General features: G+C 44.7%; 1 protein-coding gene and 1 pseudogene across 1 annotated transcript in view; both read left to right on the top strand.

The window, feature by feature from the left end:
* The first annotated feature begins 250 nt into the window (after positions 1-250).
* Positions 251-1,453, top strand: LOC102287702 (voltage-dependent anion-selective channel protein 2 pseudogene; annotated as a pseudogene).
* An 11,385-nt stretch (positions 1,454-12,838) lies between these two features.
* The window catches only part of ABTB3 (ankyrin repeat and BTB domain containing 3), a 334,406-nt gene continuing 322,224 nt past the window's right edge, over positions 12,839-25,020 (top strand). Inside the window, exon 1 of the mRNA XM_070370211.1 lies at positions 12,839-14,529. Within this exon, the coding sequence (XP_070226312.1) occupies positions 13,383-14,529 (1,147 nt within the window). The 5' untranslated portion in view covers positions 12,839-13,382. The remainder of the gene's footprint in view (positions 14,530-25,020) is intronic.

Below are 25,020 nucleotides of genomic sequence, written 5' to 3'. Positions count from 1 at the left end.
GGAAGACCTTTGGCTTGGGAATGCCATTTACAGCTCTTTATAAAATCTCTGGGTTCTGATGGGGATAGGGCAAGTTGTTTCTGCATGATTGTGGCCCTTCTTTCCTTTTCATAGTTAATCTTATAGGCCTACTAATTTTTTTTATTTCAGGGAGGCAAGGCATATTGGACAACTATGGTCTTAAAATGTTTCAGAATTGAGCCTGACGCCGAGCGAGCTGAACGGCCTCAGCTGCTAGTGGAGCGGCAGCGGCGCCTTCCCTTCCCCGGAGACCACCAGATCACCTCTCCCCACGGCCTCGCCATGGCGACCTACGGACAGAACTGCGCGCGGCCAATGTGTATTCCTCCATCATATGCTGACCTTGGCAAAGCTGCCAGAGATATATTCAACAAAGGATTTGGTTTTGGGTTGGTGAAACTGGATGTGAAAACAAAGTCGTGCAGCGGCATGCAATTCTCAACATCTGGTTCATCTAATACAGACACTGGTAAAGTTACTGGGACCTTGGAGACCAAATATAAATGGTGTGAGTATGGTCTGACTTTCACAGAAAAGTGGAACACTGATAACACTCTGGGAACAGAAATCACTATTGAAGACCAGATTTGCCAAGGTTTGAAACTGACATTTGATACCACCTTTTCACCAAACACAGGAAAGGAAAGTGGTAAAATCAAGTCTTCTTACAAGAGGGAATGTATAAACCTTGGTTGTGATGTTGACTTTGATTTTGCTGGACCTGCAATCCATGGTTCGGCTGTCTTCGGTTATGAGGGCTGGCTTGCTGGGTACCAGATGACCTTTGACAGTGCCAAATCAAAGCTGACAAGGAATAACTTTGCAGTGGGCTACAGGACTGGGGACTTCCAGCTACACACTAATGTCAATGATGGTACAGAATTTGGAGGATCAATTTATCAGAAAGTATGTGAAGATCTTGACACTTCAGTAAACCTTGCTTGGACATCAGGAACCAACTGCACTCGCTTTGGAATTGCAGCTAAATATCAATTGGATCCCACTGCTTCCATTTCTGCAAAAGTCAACAACTCTAGTTTAATTGGAGTGGGCTATACTCAGACTCTGAGGCCTGGTGTGAAGCTTACACTGTCTGCCCTGGTAGACGGGAAGAGCATTAATGCTGGAGGCCACAAACTTGGGCTTGCCCTGGAATTGGAGGCTTAATTCAGTGAAAGAAACCTCTGGCAATGGGTATTAGAAGATTTGGCCTTAATATATTTCCAGTGTGACCAGCAGGCTTCCCCCACCCCACCCCCCGAAGGTGATCAAAACAAAGGATGATCTAAACAAGAGCTGTATTTTAAATATTTAGACAGTTACTTGTTAGCTGGTTTCTAGTTCAATTGGTTGTCTATCTAGTTACCAATACTGCAGTCATGCAGTCACCTATACATTATTTAAATGTATTTAACTGTTAAATGCACTACCCACCAATTCCCAAAACAATGAATTTCACCTTTTTCTCAAGCGCACGTGGAACCTTCTCCAGGATAGATCACATCCTGGGCCATAAACCTAGCCTTGGTAAATTCAAAAAAATAGAAATCATTCCAAGCATTTTTTCTGACCACAATGCAGTAAGATTAGATCTCAATTACAGGAGAAAAACTATTAAAAATTCCAACATATGGAGGCTGAACAACACGCTGCTGAATAACCAACAAATCACAGAAGAAATCAAAAAAGAAATCAAAATTTGCATAGAAACGAATGAAAATGAAAACACAACAACCCAAAACCTGTGGGACACGGTAAAAGCAGTCCTAAGGGGAAAGTTCATAGCAATACAGGCACACCTCAAGAAACAAGAAAAAGTCAAATAAATAACCTAACTCTACACCTAAAGCAACTAGAAATGGAAGAAATGAAGAACCCCAGGGTTAGTAGAAGGAAAGAAATCTTAAAAATTAGGGCAGAAATAAATGCAAAAGAAACAAAAGAGACCATAGCAAAAATCAACAAAACCAAAAGCTGGTTCTTTGAAAGGATAAATAAAATTGACAAACCATTAGCCAGACTCATCAAGAAACAAAGGGAGAAAAATCAAATCAACAAAATTAGAAACGAAAATGGAGAGATCACAACAGACAACACAGAAATACAAAGGATCATAAGAGACTACTATCAACAATTATATGCCAATAAAATGGACAACGTGGAAGAAATGGACAAATTCTTAGAAAAGTACAACTTTCCAAAACTGGACCAGGAAGAAATAGAAAATCTTAACAGACCCATCACAAGCACGGAAATTGAAACTGTAATCAAAAATCTTCCAGCAAACAAAAGCCCCAGTCCAGACGGCTTTCACAGCTGAATTCTACCAAAAATTTAGAGAAGAGCTAACACCTATCCTGCTCAAACTCTTCCAGAAAATTGCAGAGGAAGGTAAACTTCAAACTCATTCTATGAGGCCACCATCACCCTAATACCAAAACCTAACAAAGATCCCACAAAAAAAAAGAAAACTACAGGCCAATATCACTGATGAACATAGATGCAAAAATCCTTAACAAAATTCTAGCAATCAGAATCCAACAACACATTAAAAAGATCATACACCATGACCAAGTGGGCTTTATCCCAGGGATGCAAGGATTCTTCAATATCCGCAAATCAATCAATGTAATACACCACATTAACAAATTGAAAAATAAAACCATATGATTATCTCAATAGATGCAGAGAAAGCCTTTGACAAAATTCAACATCCATTTATGATAAAAACTCTCCAGAAAGCAGGAATAGAAGGAACATACCTCAACATAATAAAAGCTATATATGACAAACCCACAGCAAACATTATCCTCAATGGGGAAAAATTGAAAGCATTTCCTCTAAAGTCAGGAACAAGACAAGGGTGCCCACTTTCACCATTACTATTCAACATAGTTTTGGAAGTTTTGGCCACAGCAATCAGAGCAGAAAAAGAAATAAAAGGAATCCAAATTGGAAAAGAAGAAGTAAAACTCTCACTATTTGCAGATGACATGATCCTCTACATAGAAAACCCTAAAGATTCCACCAGAAAATTACTAGAAATAATCAATGAATATAGTAAAGTTGCAGGATATAAAATCAACACACAGAAATCCCTTGCATTCCTATACACTAATAATGAGAAAACAGAAAGAGAAATTAAGGAAACAATTCCATTCACCATTGCAACGGAAAGAATAAAATACTTAGGAATATATCTACCTAAAGAAACTAAAGACCTATATATAGAAAACTATAAAACACTGGTGAAAGAAATCAAAGAGGACACTAATAGATGGAGAAATATACCATGTTCATGGATTGGAAGAATCAATATAGTGAAAATGAGTATACTACCCAAAGCAATTTATAGATTCAATGCAATCCCTATCAAGCTACCAACAGTATTCTTCACAGAGCTAGAACAAATAATTTCACAATTTGTATGGAAATACAAAAAACCTCTAATAGCCAAAGCCATCTTGAAAAAGAAGAATGGAACTGGAGGAATCAACCTACCTGACTTCAGGCTCTACTACAAAGCCACAGTTATCAAGACAGTATGGTACTGGCACAAAGACAGAAATATTGATCAATGGAATAAAATAGAAAGCCCAGAGATAAATCCACGCACATATGGACACCTTATCTTTGGCAAAGGAGGCAAGAATATACAATGGATTAAAGACAATCTCTTTAACAAGTGGTGCTGGGAAATCTGGTCAACCACTTGTAAAAGAATGAAACTAGACCACTTTCTAACACCATACACAAAAATAAACTCAAAATGGATTAAAGATCTAAACATAAGACCAGAAACTATAAAACTCCTAGAGGAGAAAATAGGCAAAACACTCTCCGACATACATCACAGCAGGATCCTCTATGACCCACCTCCCAGAATATTGGAAATAAAAGCAAAAATAAACAAATGGGACCTAATTAACCTTAAAAGCTTCTGCTCAAAGGAAACTATTAGCAAGGTGAAAAGACAGCCTTCAGAATGGGAGAAAATAATAGCAAATGAAACAACCGACAAACAACTAATCTCAAAAATATACAAGCAACTCCTACAGCTCAACTCCAGAAAAATAAATGACCCAATCAAAAAATGGGCCAAAGAACTAAATAGACATTTCTCCAAAGAAGACATACAGATGGCTAACAAACACATGAAAAGATGCTCAACATCACTCATTATCAGAGAAATGCAAATCAAAACCACTATGAGGTACCATTTCACACCAGTCAGAATGGCTGCGATCCAAAAGTCTACAAATAATAAATGCTGGAGAGGGTGTGGAGAAAAGGGAACCCTCTTACACTGTTGGTGGGAATGCAAACTAGTACAGCCACTATGGAGAACAGTGTGGAGATTCCTTAAAAAAACTGGAAATAGAACTGCCTTATGATCCAGCAATCCCACTGCTGGGCATACACACTGAGGAAACCAGAAGGGAAAGAGACACGTGTACCCCAATGCTCATCGCAGCACTGTTTATAATAGCCAGGACATGGAAGCAACCTAGATGTCCATCAGCAGATGAATGGATAAGAAAGCTGTGGTACATATGCACAATGGAGTATTACTCAGCCATTAAAAAGAATACATTTGAATCAGTTCTAATGAGGTGGATGAAACTGGAGCCTATTATACAGAGTGAAGTAAGCCAGAAGGAAAAACATAAATACAGTATACTAACGCATATATATGGAATTTAGAAAGATGGTAACAATAACCCAGTGTACGAGACAGCAAAAGAGACACTGATGTATAGAACAGTCTTTTGGACTCTGTGGGAGAGGGAGAGGGTGGGAAGATTTGGGAGAATGGCATTGAAACATGTAAAATATCATGTAAGAAACGAGTTGCCAGTCCAGGTTCGATGCACGATACTGGATGCTTGAGGCTAGTGCACTGGGACGACCCAGAGAGATGGTATGGGGAGGGAGGAGGGAGGAGGGTTCAGGATGGGGAACACATGTATACCTGTGGCGGATTCATTTTGATATTTGGTAAAACTAATACAATTATGTAAAGTTTAAAAATAAAATAAAATTAGGAGTTAAAAAAAAAAATGTTTCAGAATTAAGTCCAAACTCCTCAAAATGCCCTCTGGGCCTTTATGCTGGTGGGTGCCTCCCTCCTCCACCTCATCTTACAAATTCCTTCCTCTACTTCTCAGCTAGGCAGCGATGACCTTCTGCCAGTTCCTCCAAACAACTCAGTTTTCTTTTGATCCCGTACCCTTGTATGTGGTGTTTCTGCTTTGGGGGGATATTTCCCCTATTTGGTAAGTTCCTACTCATCCTTGAAGTCTGACCATCCAAGTCTCTTCTTCCAGAAAGCCATCTCTGACCACCCACCTTGGGCTAGGGTCCCCTTCTTCAGGTCTCCCCTGGCACACACAGTCCTGTGGCACTGATTCAGAAAGTGGACTTTGGAGTTGAAATGTCTGGGTTAAAATTCTGTGTCCACATTTTACAGCCCTTCAACTTTGGGTAAATTGCTCAGCTTCTTTGCACCTCAGTTTTCTCATCAATAAAGTGGGGATGCTGACGGGGTAGGTACATGTAAAATGCTTAAAACAGTTGTCTGGCACAAAGTCCGTTCTCAGAAAGTGTTAGGGTTTGTAATGATTATCATATTAATGTACAATTCTGACAACTACATGTGGAATCTTTAGATCAGTGAACCCCAGATATAGTATATCAATTGAATATGAATAATGTTTATCCACATGCATGCAGCTCTACCCATTTGTCAAAGGCTGCATGACCCTAAGACATGAAGAATCAATGCTGAGAGGGCCATGATTGCCCTGGGATCTGCTCTCAGAGCTGCCTCATATTAACAGGTGCATCTACAGCTCTTGCTGAAAAGTTACTTCTTTAAAGTTCTTTGCATTATGTGACCTATTCCCACTCGACAAATGAGCAAGCCATTATGTTGACTGTGATTCTTTCTTTCAGGAGAAAGTTCAGAAGAAGTAGGCATATATGTCCGTTTCTGATGTGGAGCTTCTCTTGTGGCTCAGCTGCAAGGAATCCACCTGCAATGCGGGAGACCTGGGTTTGATCCCTGGGTTGAGAAGGTCCTCTGGAGAAGGGAAAGGCTACCCACTCCAGTATTCTGGCCTGGAGAATGCCATGGACTGTATAGTCCATGGGGTCGCAAAGAGTCAGACACGACTGAGCGACTTTCACTTCACACTGATGTGGAGCAGATTGAAATTGGGGTGGACTCATCAATAGTCTTCTACCTAATGACAGAGTCTTCCACTCACAAAGACACACACAGCAAAGGGATCATTGCTGAGCTTTATACACATTCACTATGTACCCAAGAAATAGCTGATGTTTGCCAGGGGCTCGCTCAGAAATAGTGCAGTGAAACATACACAGTCTGTTAATTCATGTGTGTAATTCTTGAACTTCCCTATCTGGAAACTCGCTGCACTTGCAGCTCTTATTAATGTCTCTGTTTCCACTAGAAGCTCAACAAGGGTAGTACTCAGAAGGAAAGCTGAGTCCTTATTGCCCCCAGTGACAAGCACTGTGCCTGACCCATAATAGAAGTAACCAACACTAGTTGAGCATTTACAGTGCGGGCCAGACAGTGTTCTAATGACCTCATTTAGTCCTCACAGTCAACCTATCGAGGTATTGTTATTATCCCCAATTAAAGACAAAGAATAGAGGCCTGGTGAGGCACAGAGAGGCTAAAGAACTTGTTCAAGATTACATGGGTAGAAAGCAATGAAGCCAGGCTTCCAAACCAAATGGCCTTGTTTGTTCCTACCCAGTAGATGCATAGAAAGCATGTGATAAAGCTCTCAACACGTGTGACCCCAGCTGAACGAGGCTGGTTCACATTATGGTTGTTGGGTTGGTTGCTATGCTTGCTGCTTGGTTTCCAGAATGCTGAAGAATGAAAGATTATATTAATACTTTGATTGACAGCTAGGCTTCAGAATAACGGGCAGAAAATTATTTAATTTTCTTTGGAAAACAGCTTTCTGGCTTTGGTAAAATGATACCTGTTTATTGTAAACACTTCAGAAGTATAAACAGAAACTTTTTTAAAAATCAAAAAACAAAAGAAGAAGGAAACACCAGGAATGGAACTAGAATCAATAAAACTCCTTTTAAAAAATCTTCAAAAATCCAATAAACTAGTTATAGCTATTATTTCCAACCTTTCAGGCAAGTTTACATATTTATATACATATTTAGCTCTATATAAAACATTTTACATAAATGGGATCATATTAAATATGCAATTCTAAGACCTATTTTCAAAAATTTCTTCACTCCCCAATATGCTATGGAAAGAAAGATCATTATTCTTCAAGACCTCTAAATATTTCCCTATCTGAATTAATATAATTATTTCATCAGGCCCTATTGAAAGACATTTAGGTTGTTTCCCCAAGTCCTCTGTTAAAACAGCATTACAAAGAACATCCTGTATATTTTTGGAAAATTCACAAGAATCACCTTAGATAATATCAGAAGATATGATTTCTGAGAAACCACAGGGAGTACACATTGACATTTTGATACATATCGACAGACTGCCCTCCCAAAATATCGCCCCAGTTTAGGTCCCATCACGACACCCATTCATCACGACTGACTTTATAAATCTTTGCTAATCTGATAGGCAAAATAACCCCAGTAATTTAATTTCTGTTTTTTTTTTTTTTTAAGATATTGATTTATTTGGCTGTGCTGGGCGGGTCTTAGTTACAGCATGTGGGATCTTTTTTAGTTGCAACATGTCAATCCTTAAGAGAAATCTAGATCCCTGAACCAGGGAATCAACATGCACCCCCTGTATTGGGAGCATGGAATCTTAGCCACTGGACCACCAGGGAAGTCCCTAAAAAATCTTTAATGTATGTTCATTGTTGATCTGCATTTCTCCAAGGATAACATAGATATCAATAACACTTCTAGCTTTGACGAAGAGTTATTTATGTACAAAGAGGTTCATCCCCGCATTACTTATCCCAGTTAGAAAACAGAAAAACAACCAAATGGGGGAATCAACCCACCAGTTAAGGTATAAACATATGTCGGAATATTTTGTAGTTACACAAAAAAGAATATTTTGAATGAATATTTACTAGCATGGGGAAATGATTATAATATCAAGCTGGTGGAAATTTCTTAAGGAAAAATCAAAATGCAAAATTACAGAACAATTCCAACTCTGTCAAAATACATCTGTTAAAAGCAAAAGATGAGGAAAAAATAGATATGAAGGAAACACAAGTCATTAGTGTTGATTTCTGTGAGATGGAATTTGGGAAGATTTGAACTTTCTTTAGACTTTTTTTTTGCAGATGCTGACTTTTCTGATAGTATGGGACTAATACTGAACATTTGGTTGCTGTGTTTATTTTTCTCAGTGCTTAGGGTGGTGTGCCCTCAGTACTTAACATTATCATTAATGATCTATTCCAGTAAACTAAATAGACATATGCTTTGGTTTATGCCTAATCACAAGGAACATGCTCATTAGTACTGAACCATGTTGGGGGCAAAATCCCAGCTTTCAAGGAGTGTGTCTTCTGGAAGGTGAGAGGAGGCATATGAGTATCTACAGTGTAACAGGCAGCAGTAGGTTCACTAAGATATGGCTAAGCCTCCTAGACAAGGTGACATTTCAGCCCAGCCTTGAAGCCTCATTTGGATTTTATATGTAACATTTGTCATTTTTTTTACTCTATAAGTAATGTGTTTATTGCAGAAAAGTAGGGAAATGAAGAAGATAATAACATTGTACATAGGGTAATTATCACATGTGAAACACTGTGTTAAATCCTATGTATGGAGAAATCTCATTTAACCCCTAGTTGCCCCAAAAGATGGGTGTGATTATTTGTGCATTCCACAGGCAAGGAAAGACAGAATAAAATAAATTGATGAGTCAATTCAGGGTACCTGATTGGAAAATTGGCATAGGCATTAATGGAACCCAAGTTGACCTGGTGCCATAGGAAAAAAATAAATAAATGTGAAGCCTATTGTTTCCATCTCTTTTCTTCCCTGTGCATGAGCTCTTCTTGGGTTCTTGCTGCCTACATTCTGAGTGGTCATCACTCAAGCAGTATCTGCACATAGGTGGAAACACTTCCCTGGTGGCTCAGATGGTAAAGCGCCTGCCTACAATGCGGAAGACCTGGGTTCGATCCCTGGGTCGGGAAGATCTCCTGGAGAAGGAAATGGCAACCCACTCCAGTACTCTTGCCTGGAAAATTCCATGGATGGAGGAGCCTTGTAGGCTACAGTCCATGGGGTCGCAAAGAGTCGGACACGACTGAGCAACTTCAATGTCAATGTCATGTCAAAGGCATACAAGTGGATGAGCTCACCAGGGAAACATGCAGAGGAGAAGAGAAAGGGCTCTGAGAACCAGTCCCAAACAACAGAGATGGATGCATCTTCCTAAATCAGGGCTGCATAGACAGGAGGCAGCGTCAGGAAAAACTTTGCTGTGGTAGTACTCTTGGAGCTGAATCTTAGAGGATGAGGCTTGCCAGATTCAGAAGAGGAAGACAAGTGTCCTTGAGCAGAGTGAGCAAAAGAAAGAACCTCTGCAAAGACTTATCAGATGCAAGGGACAACATGTTAAGTTGGAAAATCAGCAAGTGATTTCAGTATGGTTAGAATAAAGGTGTGTGTGTATGTGTATGTGTGTCTTTGTGTCTGTATGTTCATGTGTGTGCAGATATCTGTGTGGGTGTGTGAGTGCATCATGTGTCTATGTGACTGAATATGTTTTCAGGAGGCTAGGGTGATGACAGAGAGCCTAGAGGACAAAGCAGTTTTCAGATCATTGAAGACTGTGTATCCTTGTAGTCAATGGTATGTGAAAAAATACATATAGGGAAAGTTTTATTATGAGGAATTGGTTCATGTAATAGTGCAGAATGAGAAGTCTCATGATCTGACATTTGCAAGCTTGGAGGCCCAGGGAAGCTGCTGGTATAATTCAGTCCAAGTCCAAAGACCTGAGAACCAGGGGAGCAGGTAATGTAAATCCCAGCCTAAGGGCTGAAGGAGATGAAATGTCCCAGCTCAGGGAGGTGGAGGTTGGGGAGTAATGAATTCTTCCTTTCTCTACCTTTTGTTTTACTCAGTCCCTTTGCAGACTGGATGATGCTCAGCCACAATGGTTGAAGGACAGGGAAGCCTAGCATGCTGCAGTCCATGGGATCGCAAAGAGTTGGACACAACTGAGTGACTGAACAACAACCACCCCAGTGGAGAGAGTAGTTTACTGAGTCCATCAATTCAAATGCTAATCCCACCTGGAAACATTCTCGAAGAAATACCCAGAACAGTGTTTAATCTGGGCACCTGTGGCTCACGCAAGCTGACACATAAAATTAACTATCACAATCTCTTTTAAAAGGTTTGGAATATTATGGGAAAAGTCTGAGAACAGAATGAGATTGGCTGAAGGCCAGCTAGCCAGTATAAACTTTATTTATCTGCAAGGCAAATGAGAGCCTTTGAATTTACTACAAGACAGGAAGATGAGATGAGATAAGATGAGATCTTATAAGATAAGATGAGAACTGGGATTTTGGAAGATTCTTGGACTTGATGGTTTGGTGAAGAAGAGGCAGGAGAGAAGGAGACCAGTTGGTAGAATATTGTAATAGTCAACAGAAAGAGATGATGGGCATAGATATTAGGATGGTAGCTACAGGGTAATGGTCATTTGTTAGGGTGAAGGGTCATTTATTAGGGTGAAGGGATGAGTAATGGTAGATTTGGGCTGACAGAGATGAGAGACATCAGACAATCGACTGGGTTATCTGGGAAAATCCATAATTGAACCAGCAATTCAAAAGCATGTCCTTCCTTCACCAATGTACAACAAATATTGCCTCCTCTGTGTCAAGCCTGTGCGTGGGGAATCTGTAGTTCAGTGTGGAATCTAACCAGTAACCAGACTGCAGCAACCTAGTGTTACAAGGGCCCAGAAATCAACAGCCTCAGAAGTGGCGGAGGCGTTGAAACACCCAAGACAGTACCGAGTGTTAAAAAGACACCAGGCCCCAAATGGAATCCCAGATGGCACTAGTGGTAAAAACAAACAAACAAAACCCCACCTTCCAATGCATGTAGACATAAGAGACACAGGTTCAATTCCTGGGTTGGGAAGATCCCCTGGAGGAGGGCACAGCAACCCATTCCAGTATTCTTGCCTAGAGTATCTCATGGACAAAGGGCCTGGTAGGCTACTGTCCATAGTGTGCAAAGAGTCAGATACAACTGAAGCGACTTAGCGCATGCTAAGCTCCACCTGGCTCTTCCAGAAATGGAATCTTAAACTAGTCAATCAGGAATCACTTGAGAGCAATAGTTAAGTAATCTACCTTCTAGACCCCCTGCCATCCCCGAAAGGAAAGCAACCTAGCAATAACCAACCTTCTCTTTTGCCTGGTGTAACTCCCTTGTTCCCTCTCCATTCTGTCTATGTAAGTCTTTCATTTCCTACAGCTCCTCCAAGCTCCTTTCCATCTGCTACATGCAAAACTGCCAGATTTGCAAATGGTTGAATAAAGCCAATAAGAGCTTTAAAATTTACTTGAATTTTGTTTTGTAACATGAAGGATCTGGGCTACCTTCCTAGAAGGGCATTTTTAAGCTAGAAACTCAGAGCAAGCCAGAGCAGGAGAGTCCCCTACCCTCTGGCAGAGACAGTGGGACTGGTGATCCCCAGGTGAATAAGATTTGGTTTCTGCCCTGGTGGATGGGGACAATTAACAGGACAATGCTATTGGACATAAATGCAATTAAGACATGCATATAGATCACTCTTTAGTTAAAAAAAAAGAAAAAACAACTCTTGAGCTGTCTGGAACTATACCCACCAGAATGTCAAAGTGAGACTTCCCAGGTGGCTCAGTGGTAAAGAATTTGCCTGCCAACCAGGAGATGCAGGTTTTGTCCTTGGGTTAGGAAGATCCTCTGGAGAAGGGAATGGCAACCCACTCCGGTATTCTTGCCTGGAAAATCCGGTGAACAGAGGAGCCTGGGGGGCTACAGTTCATGGGGTCGAAAAGAGTGCGACAGAGCTTAGCCACTAAACCACAGCAAGCCCTCCATCCAGTCCACCCCCAGGCACTTGAAGGATGGACTCAGGGTCCTCCTGGGTACTAAAGGAATGTAGTTCACGAGCCCTGGTGTCTGTCGGCTAATGTCCAGAGACAGCCTTCCAGCCTTGTCCATTCCTTATCCCTCTGCTTGTCTGGTTTCTTATCTCCACTCTGGCAAACTGGGTCTGAAAGAGGGTAGCATTAATTGTTTTGGGGACCCGAAGGTGGAGGAGGCAGGAGAGGAAGAAAAAACATACTTTGTGTGTACTAGAGAAAGAAAAAGGAAAGTGAAATCCGAAACCCAAGCGCATAAAGCGACCCCAAGCAGACACATTGTGAACCGCTGGGGGGAGCACAACTCGGTGGGTGGGTGGGTCACCTGTCCAACCTACCCAACCTACGCTTCTCCAGGTCTGGTATCAAAGCCGAAGCCTGAAGGGCAGGGACAGCAGGGATAATCATCCTGCTTTTCTAATAATCATCCGCGTTTCTAAGCTCCCACTGCCCCCCCCACACACCCACCTCTAGTTCTCAGGCCCCAGCTCACCACTTCCTGCAGCCTCGGTCCCAGGTCGGGGGCGTGCTTGAGGGGCGGGGCTGCGTGGAGCCGAGGAATATATATATATATATTTATTTAAAGGTAATTAGCATCCTCCAATCCCATTGGCTCTCCGCCGGCCCTGCTTTACATACGCCCGCCCCGCTGGCTGCCCAGGGCTTGCGGGGTTCGGCAGGGTTTGCAGCCGCCGCGGTCGCTGCTGCTCTTCCGTGCCGGGCGGGCGAACACGGAGTGAACCCCGGCCCGGGAACCGGGAACCGGGGAGCCGAGAGCCAAGAGCCAGCTGCCGGCGGAGCTGCTGCCGCGGCGGCATCTGAGTAAATTTCCGTCCTACGAACACCGAGGCCGGCGTCCAGCGGCTTCTGCGCCCAGCCCGGCCCAGTAGGGAGAGGATCAGACACTTTTATTTTATTTTGGAAGAAAGGGGCGAGTCCGGCGTGAGCCTCTACCCCGGCCTGGCTCGCTCCTTAGCGCGCCCCAGATCCGGCCTGGGCTCTGGAAGATGACTCCCTGGTGTGCCCTGTGGATTCCAGCGGCGACGGCTCGGGGAGGCATCCGAAAGTAGTCACACTTGGTAGCAGCGGCTGGTGGAAAAGTGAGCCGAGGCGGCGCTGACTCGGCTCTTCCCGCGCCCCGGCGCCCGCTGCTCCTCGCTGCTCCTTCCCCTTGGCTTCCCGGCGGCATGAAGTGGCGCAGCGATGGCCAGGAGAGGTAAGAAGCCGGTGGTGCGGACGCTGGAGGATCTAACGCTGGACTCGGGTTATGGTGGCGCGGCGGACTCAGTGCGCTCCTCCAACTTGTCCCTGTGCTGTTCCGACTCGCACCCGGCGTCCCCGTATGGCGGGAGCTGCTGGCCGCCTCTAACTGACTCCATGCACAGCCGGCACAACAGCTTTGACACTGTCAACACTGCCCTGGTGGAAGACTCCGAGGGGCTGGACTGTGCCGGCCAGCACTGCTCGCGGCTGCTGCCGGACCTCGACGAGGTCCCCTGGACCCTCCAGGAGCTGGAGGCGTTGCTCCTGCGCTCACGGGATCCCCGGGCAGGCCCGGTGGCCCCCGGCGGCCTGCCTAAAGACGCACTGGCCAAGCTGTCGACGCTGGTGAGCCGGGCGCTGGTACGCATCGCCAAGGAGGCACAGCGCCTGAGCCTGCGCTTCGCCAAGTGCACCAAGTATGAGATCCAGAGCGCCATGGAGATCGTGCTGTCCTGGGGCCTGGCGGCGCACTGCACGGCGGCCGCGCTGGCCGCGCTGTCCCTCTACAACATGAGCAGTGCCGGTGGCGACCGCCTGGGCCGCGGCAAATCGGCGCGCTGCGGCCTCACCTTCTCTGTGGGCCGCGTGTACCGCTGGATGGTGGACAGCCGCGTGGCGCTGCGCATCCACGAGCACGCAGCCATCTACCTGACGGCCTGCATGGAGAGCCTATTCCGGGACATCTACGCGCGGGTCGTGGCCTCCGGGCTGCCCAGGAGCTGCAGCGGCCTGGGCCCGGGCTCCAGCTCCGGCCCAGGCCAAGGCTCGGGCCCCGGAGCAGCCCCCGCGGCGGATAAGGAGCGGGAGGTCCCCGGAGGGGGAGCGGCGAGCGGCGGCGCCTGCAGCGCAGCCAGCAGCGCCAGCGGAGGCAGCAGCTGTTGCGCCCCGCCGACCGTCGCTGCTGCTGCCGCCGCCGCCGCAGCCCCACCGGCAGCCGCCGCCAACCACCACCACCACCACCACCACGCGCTCCACGAGGCGCCCAAGTTCACCGTGGAGACGCTGGAGTACACGGTCAACAACGACTCCGAGATCTGGGGGCTGCTGCAGCCCTACCAGCACCTCATCTGCGGGAAGAACGCCAGCGGTAAGTGGTCGCGCGGGTGCCGCCCCCTCCCATCCAACGCGTCCAACTCTCTCCTAAGTTGGCCCTTCGGTCCCCTCCCGCGTCCTTTCGGCCGCCCGCTGCTCTTAAACCTCTGAGGGGACCGCCGATCTGAAGACGGCCAGAAACCCCACCTAGTGCCTCCTGCTTTCGGGATGCGCTGCGCGTACTTTACGCGGTTGGTAGCGTCCCAAGCTAGAGAGCTTGCGGTTCCGCCCGCGATTCCGGGTGGAGCGGCGGCTGCCTCCTGCAGGCAGAACACAGCGCCACTTTGGGGGGCGATCATTTGCGCCTAGTATACATTTCTGCCAGAGCCCTGTGGGGTTTTTGTTTTTTGTTTTTGACCTTAAAGATGACAAATACGCGGGCGAAGGAGTTTGGCTCCCTGGGACTCGGGAGGAGACGCTTTTCTCCCTCAGCCGCCCGATTCCGCTTGCTTCCCGGCGCCCTCGGGACGCCGTCGGTGAGCTGGTGAAGGAGACGCCCCGTAGCTGTAAAGGCAGACTGAGAGCTCACTCGGCCTAGAAACAGTCGGGGAAAGGTGTACGTGGTGAGAGGGTGGAACGGGCAATTTTTCTGGGGCAGTTTTTGAGGCCAGAGCTCACAGCTGGTGGGCGCTGCGCAATGGACAACCCCCCTGATGGAGACCTCCCAGCTTTTGCCGCTGTTGGCTGTCTGGGAGCTGCGGCTGTCACCACTTGGCTTAAGGGATCCCGTCAGAATGGGAGTGGGGCGGAGTTCCGGGGAGACTGCCGGTTTAAGAGGTGGTTTCCAGTAGGTTCTGTCATTCCTCTCCGCACCCCCTATTTTGAAGGCCGGAGCTGGGTGGGTTTGAACCTGCAGTTCTGGTGGCGGAGGGGGTGGGGCCGGGGCGTTTGTTTTTGAGAGCTCGAGCTGGCGGTCCTGCCTGTCTGCGAAAGCCGGAGCTAGACACTTCAAAGCTTCAATTTTCCACAGGAAATGGTAGAAGTGTAACTGGAGACTCCAAAAGCGAAATAAAACTTTGTTACATATTCGGCGGTTTGGCTGGAGGCTGCTTGGTTGGAGCTGAAATGCAGTCTTTCTGGGCAGATTTCATTCATGTTGCTGCCTGTCGTTTTCCCCGGGCCTAAGCAGAGATGCAGCGGGCGCGGCCCGGCCTCTGGGGGTGCCAAGTGTGTGCATGGGAGTGTGTGTATATTTGTGAGAGTCTGTGTGCGCGCGTCCGCGCGTGTTTCTGTGGGTGTGCTCAGAAGCAAGCAGCTCCAGCAGAAGCCCTTTGGAAACAGAATCTCCAATTGTCAGTCCCCTCACCTGGCTTTGGTCATCGTTGGGGGAGGGGAAGGAAGAAGCAAAAAGTGTGTGTGTGTGTGCGCGCGCGCGCGCTTGTGGGTGGTGGGGCCAAGTTGGCAACTCCTCCCTGATGCTCATCAAGACTCCTCCCGCATCTTCGCCAAAGCCCCCCCCCCCTCTCTGCTGCCTGTTGGAGAGCGAAACCTCTAAAGGGAGGGTACCTGTAAGGCTTCCCATGCAGGTCCACCCGTACCTGTGAAATCCTGATGAGATGGAAACACCTGGGAGAAGGCATTGGTCTTTGTGTGCGTTTCTTCTGGTGGAGAATAAGGATTCACCTGTAAAACCCAGGAGCTTTGGACTGGATAATTTCTGTTTGAAACCCTGCCCCCACAAAAAGTACAGAGAGACTTAATTTTCCTCCCACCGGCGTGAGCCCACCGCCCCTGTTCTTACCTCCCCGCCCCCCAACTCTTACCTGCTGTTCCTACTGGAATCTCCTCCCACTCCCGTTTCCTTTGGGAAGAAAAGGATTCCCCTTTCGACTCCAGTTTGGCTTCCCTGGTGGTTCAGACGTAAAGAATCTGCCTGCAGCGCAGGAGACCCGGGTTGGATCCCTGGGTAGGGAAGATCCCCTGGAGAAGGGAATGGCTACCCATTCCAATATTCTTGCCTGGAGAATTCCATGGACAGAGGAGCCTGCCGGGCTTCAGTGGACTACAGTCCATGGATCACAAAGAGTGGGACAGGACTGAGCCATTTGCACTTTCACTTCACTTGGGAATCTGGGTGCCCTGCTTCACCTCTGAGTTGGCCATTCTCTTGAAGTTGTGACTGTGGGTCATAACTCACTTTGCTTCTCTGGGCCTCAGTCTCCTCTTCTATATAATGAAGGCCTGGATCTGTAATACACTCCCAAGTCCTCTTGTAGCTCTGTCTGTCTGTGTTAGCAGCCTCTATATTTTTTCAAGTTGGTTTTACTTTTATGATCTTTAGCATCTTTTAAAGGCAGTTTTTGTGTTTATCCTTTTTGGAGGAAGTATAATTTGAGGAAGGAGGAGACCACAGAGCTGGTTTGGGGCAGGGTGAATGTGTGGTGGTTGGGGTTTGCTGCCATTGCAGCATTTCCACAGCACAGAGCTTAACTCGTAGGTCTCAGGGCCCCTTCCACCATCTTGTAGTATGAGATATACTGTAATTTCATTGTGATGGCTCCATCTCTTTTCCTTGGGCTTGTTAAAAATGGAAGGAAGCAGTAAGAAATGAGCAATTAATTTTTTAGGTATCTGAAACATACATTAAACATCAAATCTGTTTCTTCAACTATTTTGCATGACATTCTTTCTGATTTGCAAGTCATATTAAGGAGCCCAGGCCGTACATAATCTTTCTCCCCCTTTAACTCAGTAGCATCATTTATTCATTCCTGAATTCATTTGTTCATCAATATTTATTGAGCAGTTACTAATCTAGGCACTGAGCAAGCAGCGGTACAAGCTAATAACAGCTAACGTGCATTCAATACCACTCTGTATATTGACTCATTTACCTCTCAGCATTCGCTTGGAAAGGTACTGCTGTTATCCCCACTAGACAGAGGAGGAAATTGAGGCACAGGAAACATAAATGTCTTGCTCTTTACTGACAGATGAATTCCCTGCCTTCAGGCCATCCTTGCTGCCCTTAATTAACTACGCAGTTGAACTGAGGCCCTTCTTAGCCTGACAATCTTTCTATCTTAATTTATACACCTTTTGTTCCTATCAAACTGTACAGGGCAGAACTGGATTTAAGCTCCTGGTACACAGCTTCTTAGATGCCTGTTGAGTTGAGCAAGCTATTGTATAATATTGTGCAGTGATATCCAGAAACTAACTGTGGAATTCTGAATTCCTTGAATCATCTTTTCAAGTCTTTCTACCTTGGTTGCCCCTTCTTACTGCCATCTCTGTACCTGTCCCCCTTTCTAATTTTCTGCACCTATGACCTGAAGAATCAGGAAATGGATCACATGGGACTTGACTCAGAAAATAAAAGAGAATTGGCTGTCAGTGAGGGCTTGCTGGCTCTCAAGAATCACACGTGTGAGCTTAGGGTGTGAACTCTGGTGACTGTTTTACTCTTCAAAGCTGGTTTTTTTCTTTCATTGACTCTCAGCTGTTTAGAGTATGTGGGGAAATAGATAAGACAACTCAGTGAGGGTTGCATTTCAGTAAGGGGTTTAAAATTTGGTTTGATTGATTTTGCTAAAGCTCAATAAAGAACAGACAGAAGTGCTTCACCACACCATTGTCTGTGCAGTCATTTACCTTAAACCCCATCAGAGCTGGCCAGTTCTCACTCATCCCTGAAGACTTGGTTCAAAAACTGTCTTTCTGGAATCTCTGTGAGGCCTTCCTTGATGCAACCCTTTTTCCCTCCCCAAAACCTAGGCCTTCCACAGCCCATTCCCCATCCTGTGGGAATCTTGACCCTGACTTTGCTCTAAGTGACTCCCCATTGCACTGTGGCACTAACAGTTGAGACTGTATCTTTATCATCTTTGTATCTTTCTCCATATCACTCAGCACAGCACCTAACACTCAGTAAATTCTGGGTACTATTTGTTGAATGATCATAACTAGCCCATTACACCTTTGAGATATAAAATTTACCCATCAATTCAGTTCAGTTCAGTTGCTCAGTCATGTCCGACTCTATGTGACCCCATGAATTACAGCACGCCAGGCCTCCCTGTCCATCACCAACTCCCGGAGTTCACTCGTAAAAGCCTGTGAAATCAGGTATCCTGGATTTGAATTTCAAGGCTTACATTTTTCTAGCTGTGTGTTCTTATGTATCATACCTAATCACTCTGAGCCCAATTTCCTCAGCTGTAAAGTAGAGGTAATAATTATGAGGATTAAATGAAATTATTTGTATAAATATTACAGTCTGGTGCATGACATATTTTAGGGGCCAAAATGATGATGGTAGTCATATAATTCAGGCAGAATGGTATCTGTTATCTTTGTCTTATCCACGTGTTCAATGTGAATGGAACCACCAGGGTGCAGAATTTTATGTGAATCTTCCTTCCTGATATTCAAAGCATCAAATAAGACAGTGCGCCCACCTCAGAGATTAACCTCATGCGCATAGCCTCATTGCGAAGGTCACAAATAGATGGCCTGATCAAAGGAAAGTAGCTCATTTTACTGACTGTATTTCTTTAAAAAAAAAAAAAGGGCATCATTAGTGAAGGGGCACCAGGGAGCTTTCTGGGTGATAGAAATATCCTTCTGTTGATAGGGGTGTGGGTTCAGAGGTATGTGCCTTTGTCAAAATGCATTGCATTGTAAACTTAAGATATGTGTGTTTCACTGTATTGCAAATTACACTTCAGTAAAAAAGAAGACATAAAAAGAGCCATAGGCATCCTTGGATGGAATTTTGTTTTAAATGCAGAAAGAATTTGAAGAGAAGATTGCAAGAGGCAGTGTGGTGTGATGAAAGGGAGAAGGGCTTTACACTTAGAAAGGTCTAACCTCAGATTTCAGCTCTGCCACTCTTTAGCAGGTGACTTAATTTTGCTAAATTTGTTTTTCTCATCTGCAGAGTGAGGATTGCAAAACCAAAAAAGACATAAAAAAGGAAGAAAACCCAAACCTACCACATAGGGTGATTAAAAGAATTAGATCAGATGTGTGAAAGCAACTGCCACATAGTAGGCACTCGATAATAGTGGCTTCCTTAAAAAACAGATTATTCAGACTGGTGATAATAATAATAAGGGGATTTTGAATAGTCTCATTCACTTCTGGGATCCCCAATCACTTTATAAACACTGATTAACATGAGCCCTCACCTCACCAACCCTGGTTTGGTGGGTAAGTTGGTGTTCAGGTCTTTTGCTTTTCTGTTGCTCCATAGATCAAATGCTTACTCAGCTGTTTTCCTGGCCCACCCATCATCCCCCAAATCCACCCCCCCTACCCATCTTCCCTCAGATCTCCCGAGCTGGTTGAGTTATTCCATAGTACAGGGTTGCTGTGCGGGACGAAACCATAAGAAACCCAGCTTTTTGTGAAGAACTGCAAAAGCAATTTCAGCAGCCAGCCATGTCAGTGTCTATGCTCACAGAGCACGTTTTTAATTAACTAACTCAATGTAAATTAAAACTTGAAATTTGGGTCAGCGGAGGGTTGCTTGGTTTTCTATTCAGATTCACCAGTTCAGTGCTGGAGTATTTGTAAGTAGAGTGTTTCCTGAAACACACCATAAAAATAACAACAAAATAAAACAATAGGGGACCAACCTGGAGATCTGGGTTAAGGGGTGGGGTGGCTAATGGCCTTTGAATAGTTAAGAAAGGCCTCTAATTCTGGATCTGTTGTTATTTGTGACCTTGAGCCAGACACCAAACTTACCTATAAAATGGATCTGGCTATCATTTACTGAGAAGTAAATATAAAATAGTAATTGACTTGGGAGTCAGACACACCCATAAGTTTCCCTATTTGTAAAATGGGTTTTGTAATAGTAATAGCTACACTTGTGCAGTGTTTATTATATGCCAAGCACCGTTCGAAGAGTGCTATATGTTATAATTGTTATAGTTACATTAGCTGTTATAAAAAACAACCTCCAAATCTTAGCTTAACACAATAGAAGTTCATTTCTTTCTTTTTTTAAAAAATTTATTTATTTTAATTGAAGGCTAATTACAATATTGTAGTGATTTTTGCCATACATTGACATGAATCAGCCATGGGTGTACATGTGTTCCCCATCCTGAACCCCCCTCCCATTTCCCTCCCCATCCTATCCCTCTGGGTCATCCCAGTGCACCAGCCCTGAGCACCATCTCATGCATCGAACCTGGACTGGTGATCTGTTTCACATATGATAATATACATGTTTCAATGCTATTCTCTCAGATCATCCCACCCTTGCCTTCTCCCACAGAGTCCAAAAGACTTCTATACATCTGTGTGTGTTTTGCTGTCTCGCATATAGGGTTGTCGTTACCATCTTTCTGAATTCCATATATATGCGTTAGTATACTGTATTGGTGTTTTTCTTTCTGACTTACTTCACTCTGTATAACAGGCTCCAGTTTCATCACCTCATTAGAACTGATTCAAATGTATTCTTTTTAATGGCTGACTAGTCATTTCTTACTCACTAAAGACTGATTGGGAGAGGAGTGTGGTGGGAGTGAACTGGAGAGTCATTTGAATACCAAGACTGTTGGAGAGAGTGCTTTCTTTACCTTCAACCTGTGGCCTTTAGGGCCTTCTTTGGACATTTATCCAGCCCATAGGTAGAGGAAGGAGAGCGTGGGCATCTTAAGAACGGTGTTATGGGCTAAGCCTGAAAGGAGCCTTCATCATCATATTTGTATATCACTGGCCAGATATGTCACAGGCCCTCTGACCACCAAATATCTCTGTGTTTCCTTCTTTTCAGACACAAAACATGGTTCCCTTCCTCTAAGGGAAGATCCTCATGTTCTATCCAGTCACTACTTTCAACTTGAAGTTCTGGATCTTTGGGTGAATTCCTGTCCTATCCATGGAGTTGAATGTGGCTCCTCATGGTTCAGGGACCCAGGATCCAAAAGAAACTCATTATCTTCCCCTCTGTGCCTGTATCGGACGATAACCCATTAGGAAGAGGCAGCAGTGAGAGATACACAGAAGTCACTGGCCCCTAGTAGTTATGAAATCTGCCAAGCAGACCATGGGTGAGGTTTCCTTGCTTAAGCCCCACTTCTGCTCCTCTCTGAGAGCAATTTCCCGGTTCATTGTTCTTCACACTTGTGGCTCTGTAGGAGGAATATCGTTCCTGATGCTTCTTGGCCACCCTTGAAGTGGGTCTTAGGGAATATGACCTCTTTGAGGCTCTAAATCTAGTAATCTAGTCTTTGCCTTGAACTTTAAGGGGCCCAAGGGTTGTTTTGGGCTTCCCAGGTGGCATTAGTGGTAAAGAACCCATCTGTCAATGCAGGAGACATAAGAGATGCAAATTTGATCCCTGGGTGGGGAAGATCCCCTGGAGGAGGGCATGGCAACCTGCTCCAGTATTCTTGCCTAGAGAATCCCGTGGACAGAGGAGCCTGGTGGGCTACATATAGTCCATGGGATTGCAAAGAATCAGACATGACTGAAGCAACTTTGCATAACACAAGGATTGTTTTAATGCTTTAACAGTAAAAGATTTTTAAAATCTAGGCTCATAGATTTTGCCAATGCAATTCCCTCAACAGCTCAGTAGGATTTTCATCTATGACATCTTGCTTACCAGCAGCCAGTTTTTTCCTAGACCTAATTCTCCAGTTTGGATTATTTCTTCCTTCACCTCAAACCTCTATTTCTCTCTCAACTTAATGAGGCCATCAGGCTTAGGTGGGAACCTTATACACTCTATCTGACATTTATTTCACTAGGTTCAGTTCAGTTCAGTCGCTCAGTCATGTCAGACTTTTTGCGACCCCATGGACTGCACAACGCCAGGCCTCCCAGTCCATCACCAACTACCAGAGTTTAATCAAACTCACGTCCATTGAGTAGGTAATGCCATCCAACCATCTTATCCTCTGTCATCCCCTTCTCCTCCCACCTTCAACCTTTTCCAGAATCATGGTCTTTTCAAATGAGTCTGTTCTTCACATCAGGTGGCCAAAGTATTGGAGTTTCAGCTTCAGCATCAGTCCTTCCAATGAATATTCAGGACTGATTTCCTTTAGGATGGACTGGTTGGATCTCCTTGCAGTCCAAGAGACTCTCAAGAGTCTTCTCCAACACCACAGTTCAAAAGCATCAATTCTTTGGCACTCAGCTTTCTTTATAGTCCAACTCTCATATCCATACATGACTACTGGAAAAACCATAGCTTTGACTAGATGGACCTTTGTTGGCAAGTTAATGTCTCTCCTTTTTAATGTGCTGTCTAGGTTGGTCATAACTTTTCTTCCAAGGAGCAAGCATCTTTTTATTTCATGGCTGCAGTCACCATCTGCAGTGATTTTGGAGCCCCCAGAAAATAAAGTCTGCCAGTGTTTCCACCGTTTCTCCATCTATTTGCCATGAAATGATGGGTCCGGATGCCATGATCTTAGTTTTTTGAATGTTGAGCTTTAAGCCAACTTTTTCACTCCCTTCTTTCACTTTCATCAAGAGGCTCTTCAGTTCTTCTTCACTTTCTGCCGTAAGGGTGGTGTCATCTGCATATCTGAGGTTATTGATATTTCTCCCGGCAATCTTGAGTCCAGCTAGTGCTTCATCCAGCCCAGCATTTCTCATGATGTACTCTGCATATAAGGTAAATAAGCAGGGTGATAATATACAACCTTGACGTACTCTTTTCCCGATTTGGAACCAGTCTGTTGTTCCATGTCCAGTTCTAACTGATGCTTCACTTAGATGTCTGCTCAATCTTTGTTCTTATTGCTCAGTATCTAGGAATAGCTGTCTTCTGCACTACTCCTTCCCAATTTTACATGCAAACTGACTAGTTCATGCCTGTGATCTTCTCTTCCCCTAATATCTTGCTAAACTTAGCCCAGAACAAGCAGCAAACTCTCTTACCATTATTTTTCAATCTTTTTTCCCTAGAGCTTACAGGCTCAGTAGGCATAAGTTCTGCCTTCTAAATTATCATAGTGAGAGTTTAACTAAACATTTCACTGCTGCAAAACATGAGGCTCCAGTTTTCAAGCCTTGAACATCTTAACCCACCATCTGACTTCTAAGCCAATGCCACATATATAAGTACCCTACTTCCAGTGTCAATTTCAGTTTCTTTATTAGTTAGGGTAATGCAAGCTGTTGCATCAGATAAATTCTAACATTTCAGCAACTGAACACAATCAAACTTGTTTTCTCATTCATGTTGAGTCCAGTTGAAGCTAGTGGAAGGAGATGCTCTGTTTCATGGAATCTGATAGAGGGTCTGCCATCTAGAATATGCGACTCTCAGGAAATTCCTTGATTGGGGACAACAGTAAGGATGATGGGGAGGTTTTTATAGGACAGTCTTGGATGTGGGTATGTTAATTCCTTCCACATTCCAAACACCAGAGTTTAGTCACTCTGGCCTCAACAAGATATCAGGGACTGGAAATTGTGGTTTCCATCAGGGCAGCCACTCCTGGCCACAACTCTACACTGTTAAAGGGGCATTAATTTTGGGTCGGGCACTAAACATCTCTGCCATCATGTATTAACTGTTTTAATCCTGGCCACAACTTTATGAAATATGTGCTATTATTATTATCCCCATTTTACAGATTAGGAAATTGAGGAATAGGAAATTTAAAGAATTTACCTAAGCTGACACAACTAGTAAGCATTTGTGTCAGATTTGAATGTGGGCAGTATGGCTCTGGACTGCCTTATGAAATGCTTATGATGATCAAAGTAATATTAAATAATAATGTGATGAGTGCAAAGTGTTTTCCCCAGTGTCTCCTACATGGTACATATTTAACAACTGTTACTCTTTGTCAATTATTCTTGTTATCGTCATCATGTTCTGGAAGTGGGATGCTATGTGGATGAACAGTGAATTGGTGTGAAGCTCTCAGGCACAGGTAATATGTGAACCCTAAAGAGTGGGTGCTCCAGGAAAATTGGACTATATGCCTGTCTTCTCCGCTTTGCCACCCACTTCCTTTCATCCACGGGGGGAACTAACAGTTGCTGAGCTGAGTACTGTGCGAGGCCTTTCACACACACATTAACTCATTTCATCTCCATACTGTTCTTGTGAAGTGGGTGTTTCTTATCCCCATTTTATTGGGGAGGAAACTGAGGCTCAGATGGGTTCAATGACTGGTCTGAGATGCCATTGCTACTGAGGGGTAGAGTTAGAATTGGGGCTTCAGAGCCTGTTCTCTGAGCAGCTGAGGCCCAGTGGTAAAATCCAGTTCAAAGGAGCCTCTGAGAGGATCCCAGAGCAGGATTCCAGTGCAGCTGGAGGGATGTGTGTGGAGTGGAGGCAGGGCTTGCCCTGGTGGTCATGGTTGATGATCGTCCTCTCTATAATATGTGGTCACAGGTCTTTTTTTAGCCCCCACTGTCTTCCTTTTCCATGGCTGCCCTGTGAGTCACTGTTTATGATGATGCTATGCAGCCTCCTCAGCTGAGGCCCTGGAGCAGTGGGTGGCTTTGTGGCCATACCTGTCCATACCCTGTTTAGCTGGGTAGGCTCAGTGCT

This window comes from Bos mutus, chromosome 5, assembly GCF_027580195.1.
Source record: "Bos mutus isolate GX-2022 chromosome 5, NWIPB_WYAK_1.1, whole genome shotgun sequence".
NCBI lineage: Eukaryota > Metazoa > Chordata > Mammalia > Artiodactyla > Bovidae > Bos > Bos mutus.
Note: the sequence above shows the minus strand (reverse complement) of the source record. Positions and strands in the feature narration are given on the sequence as shown.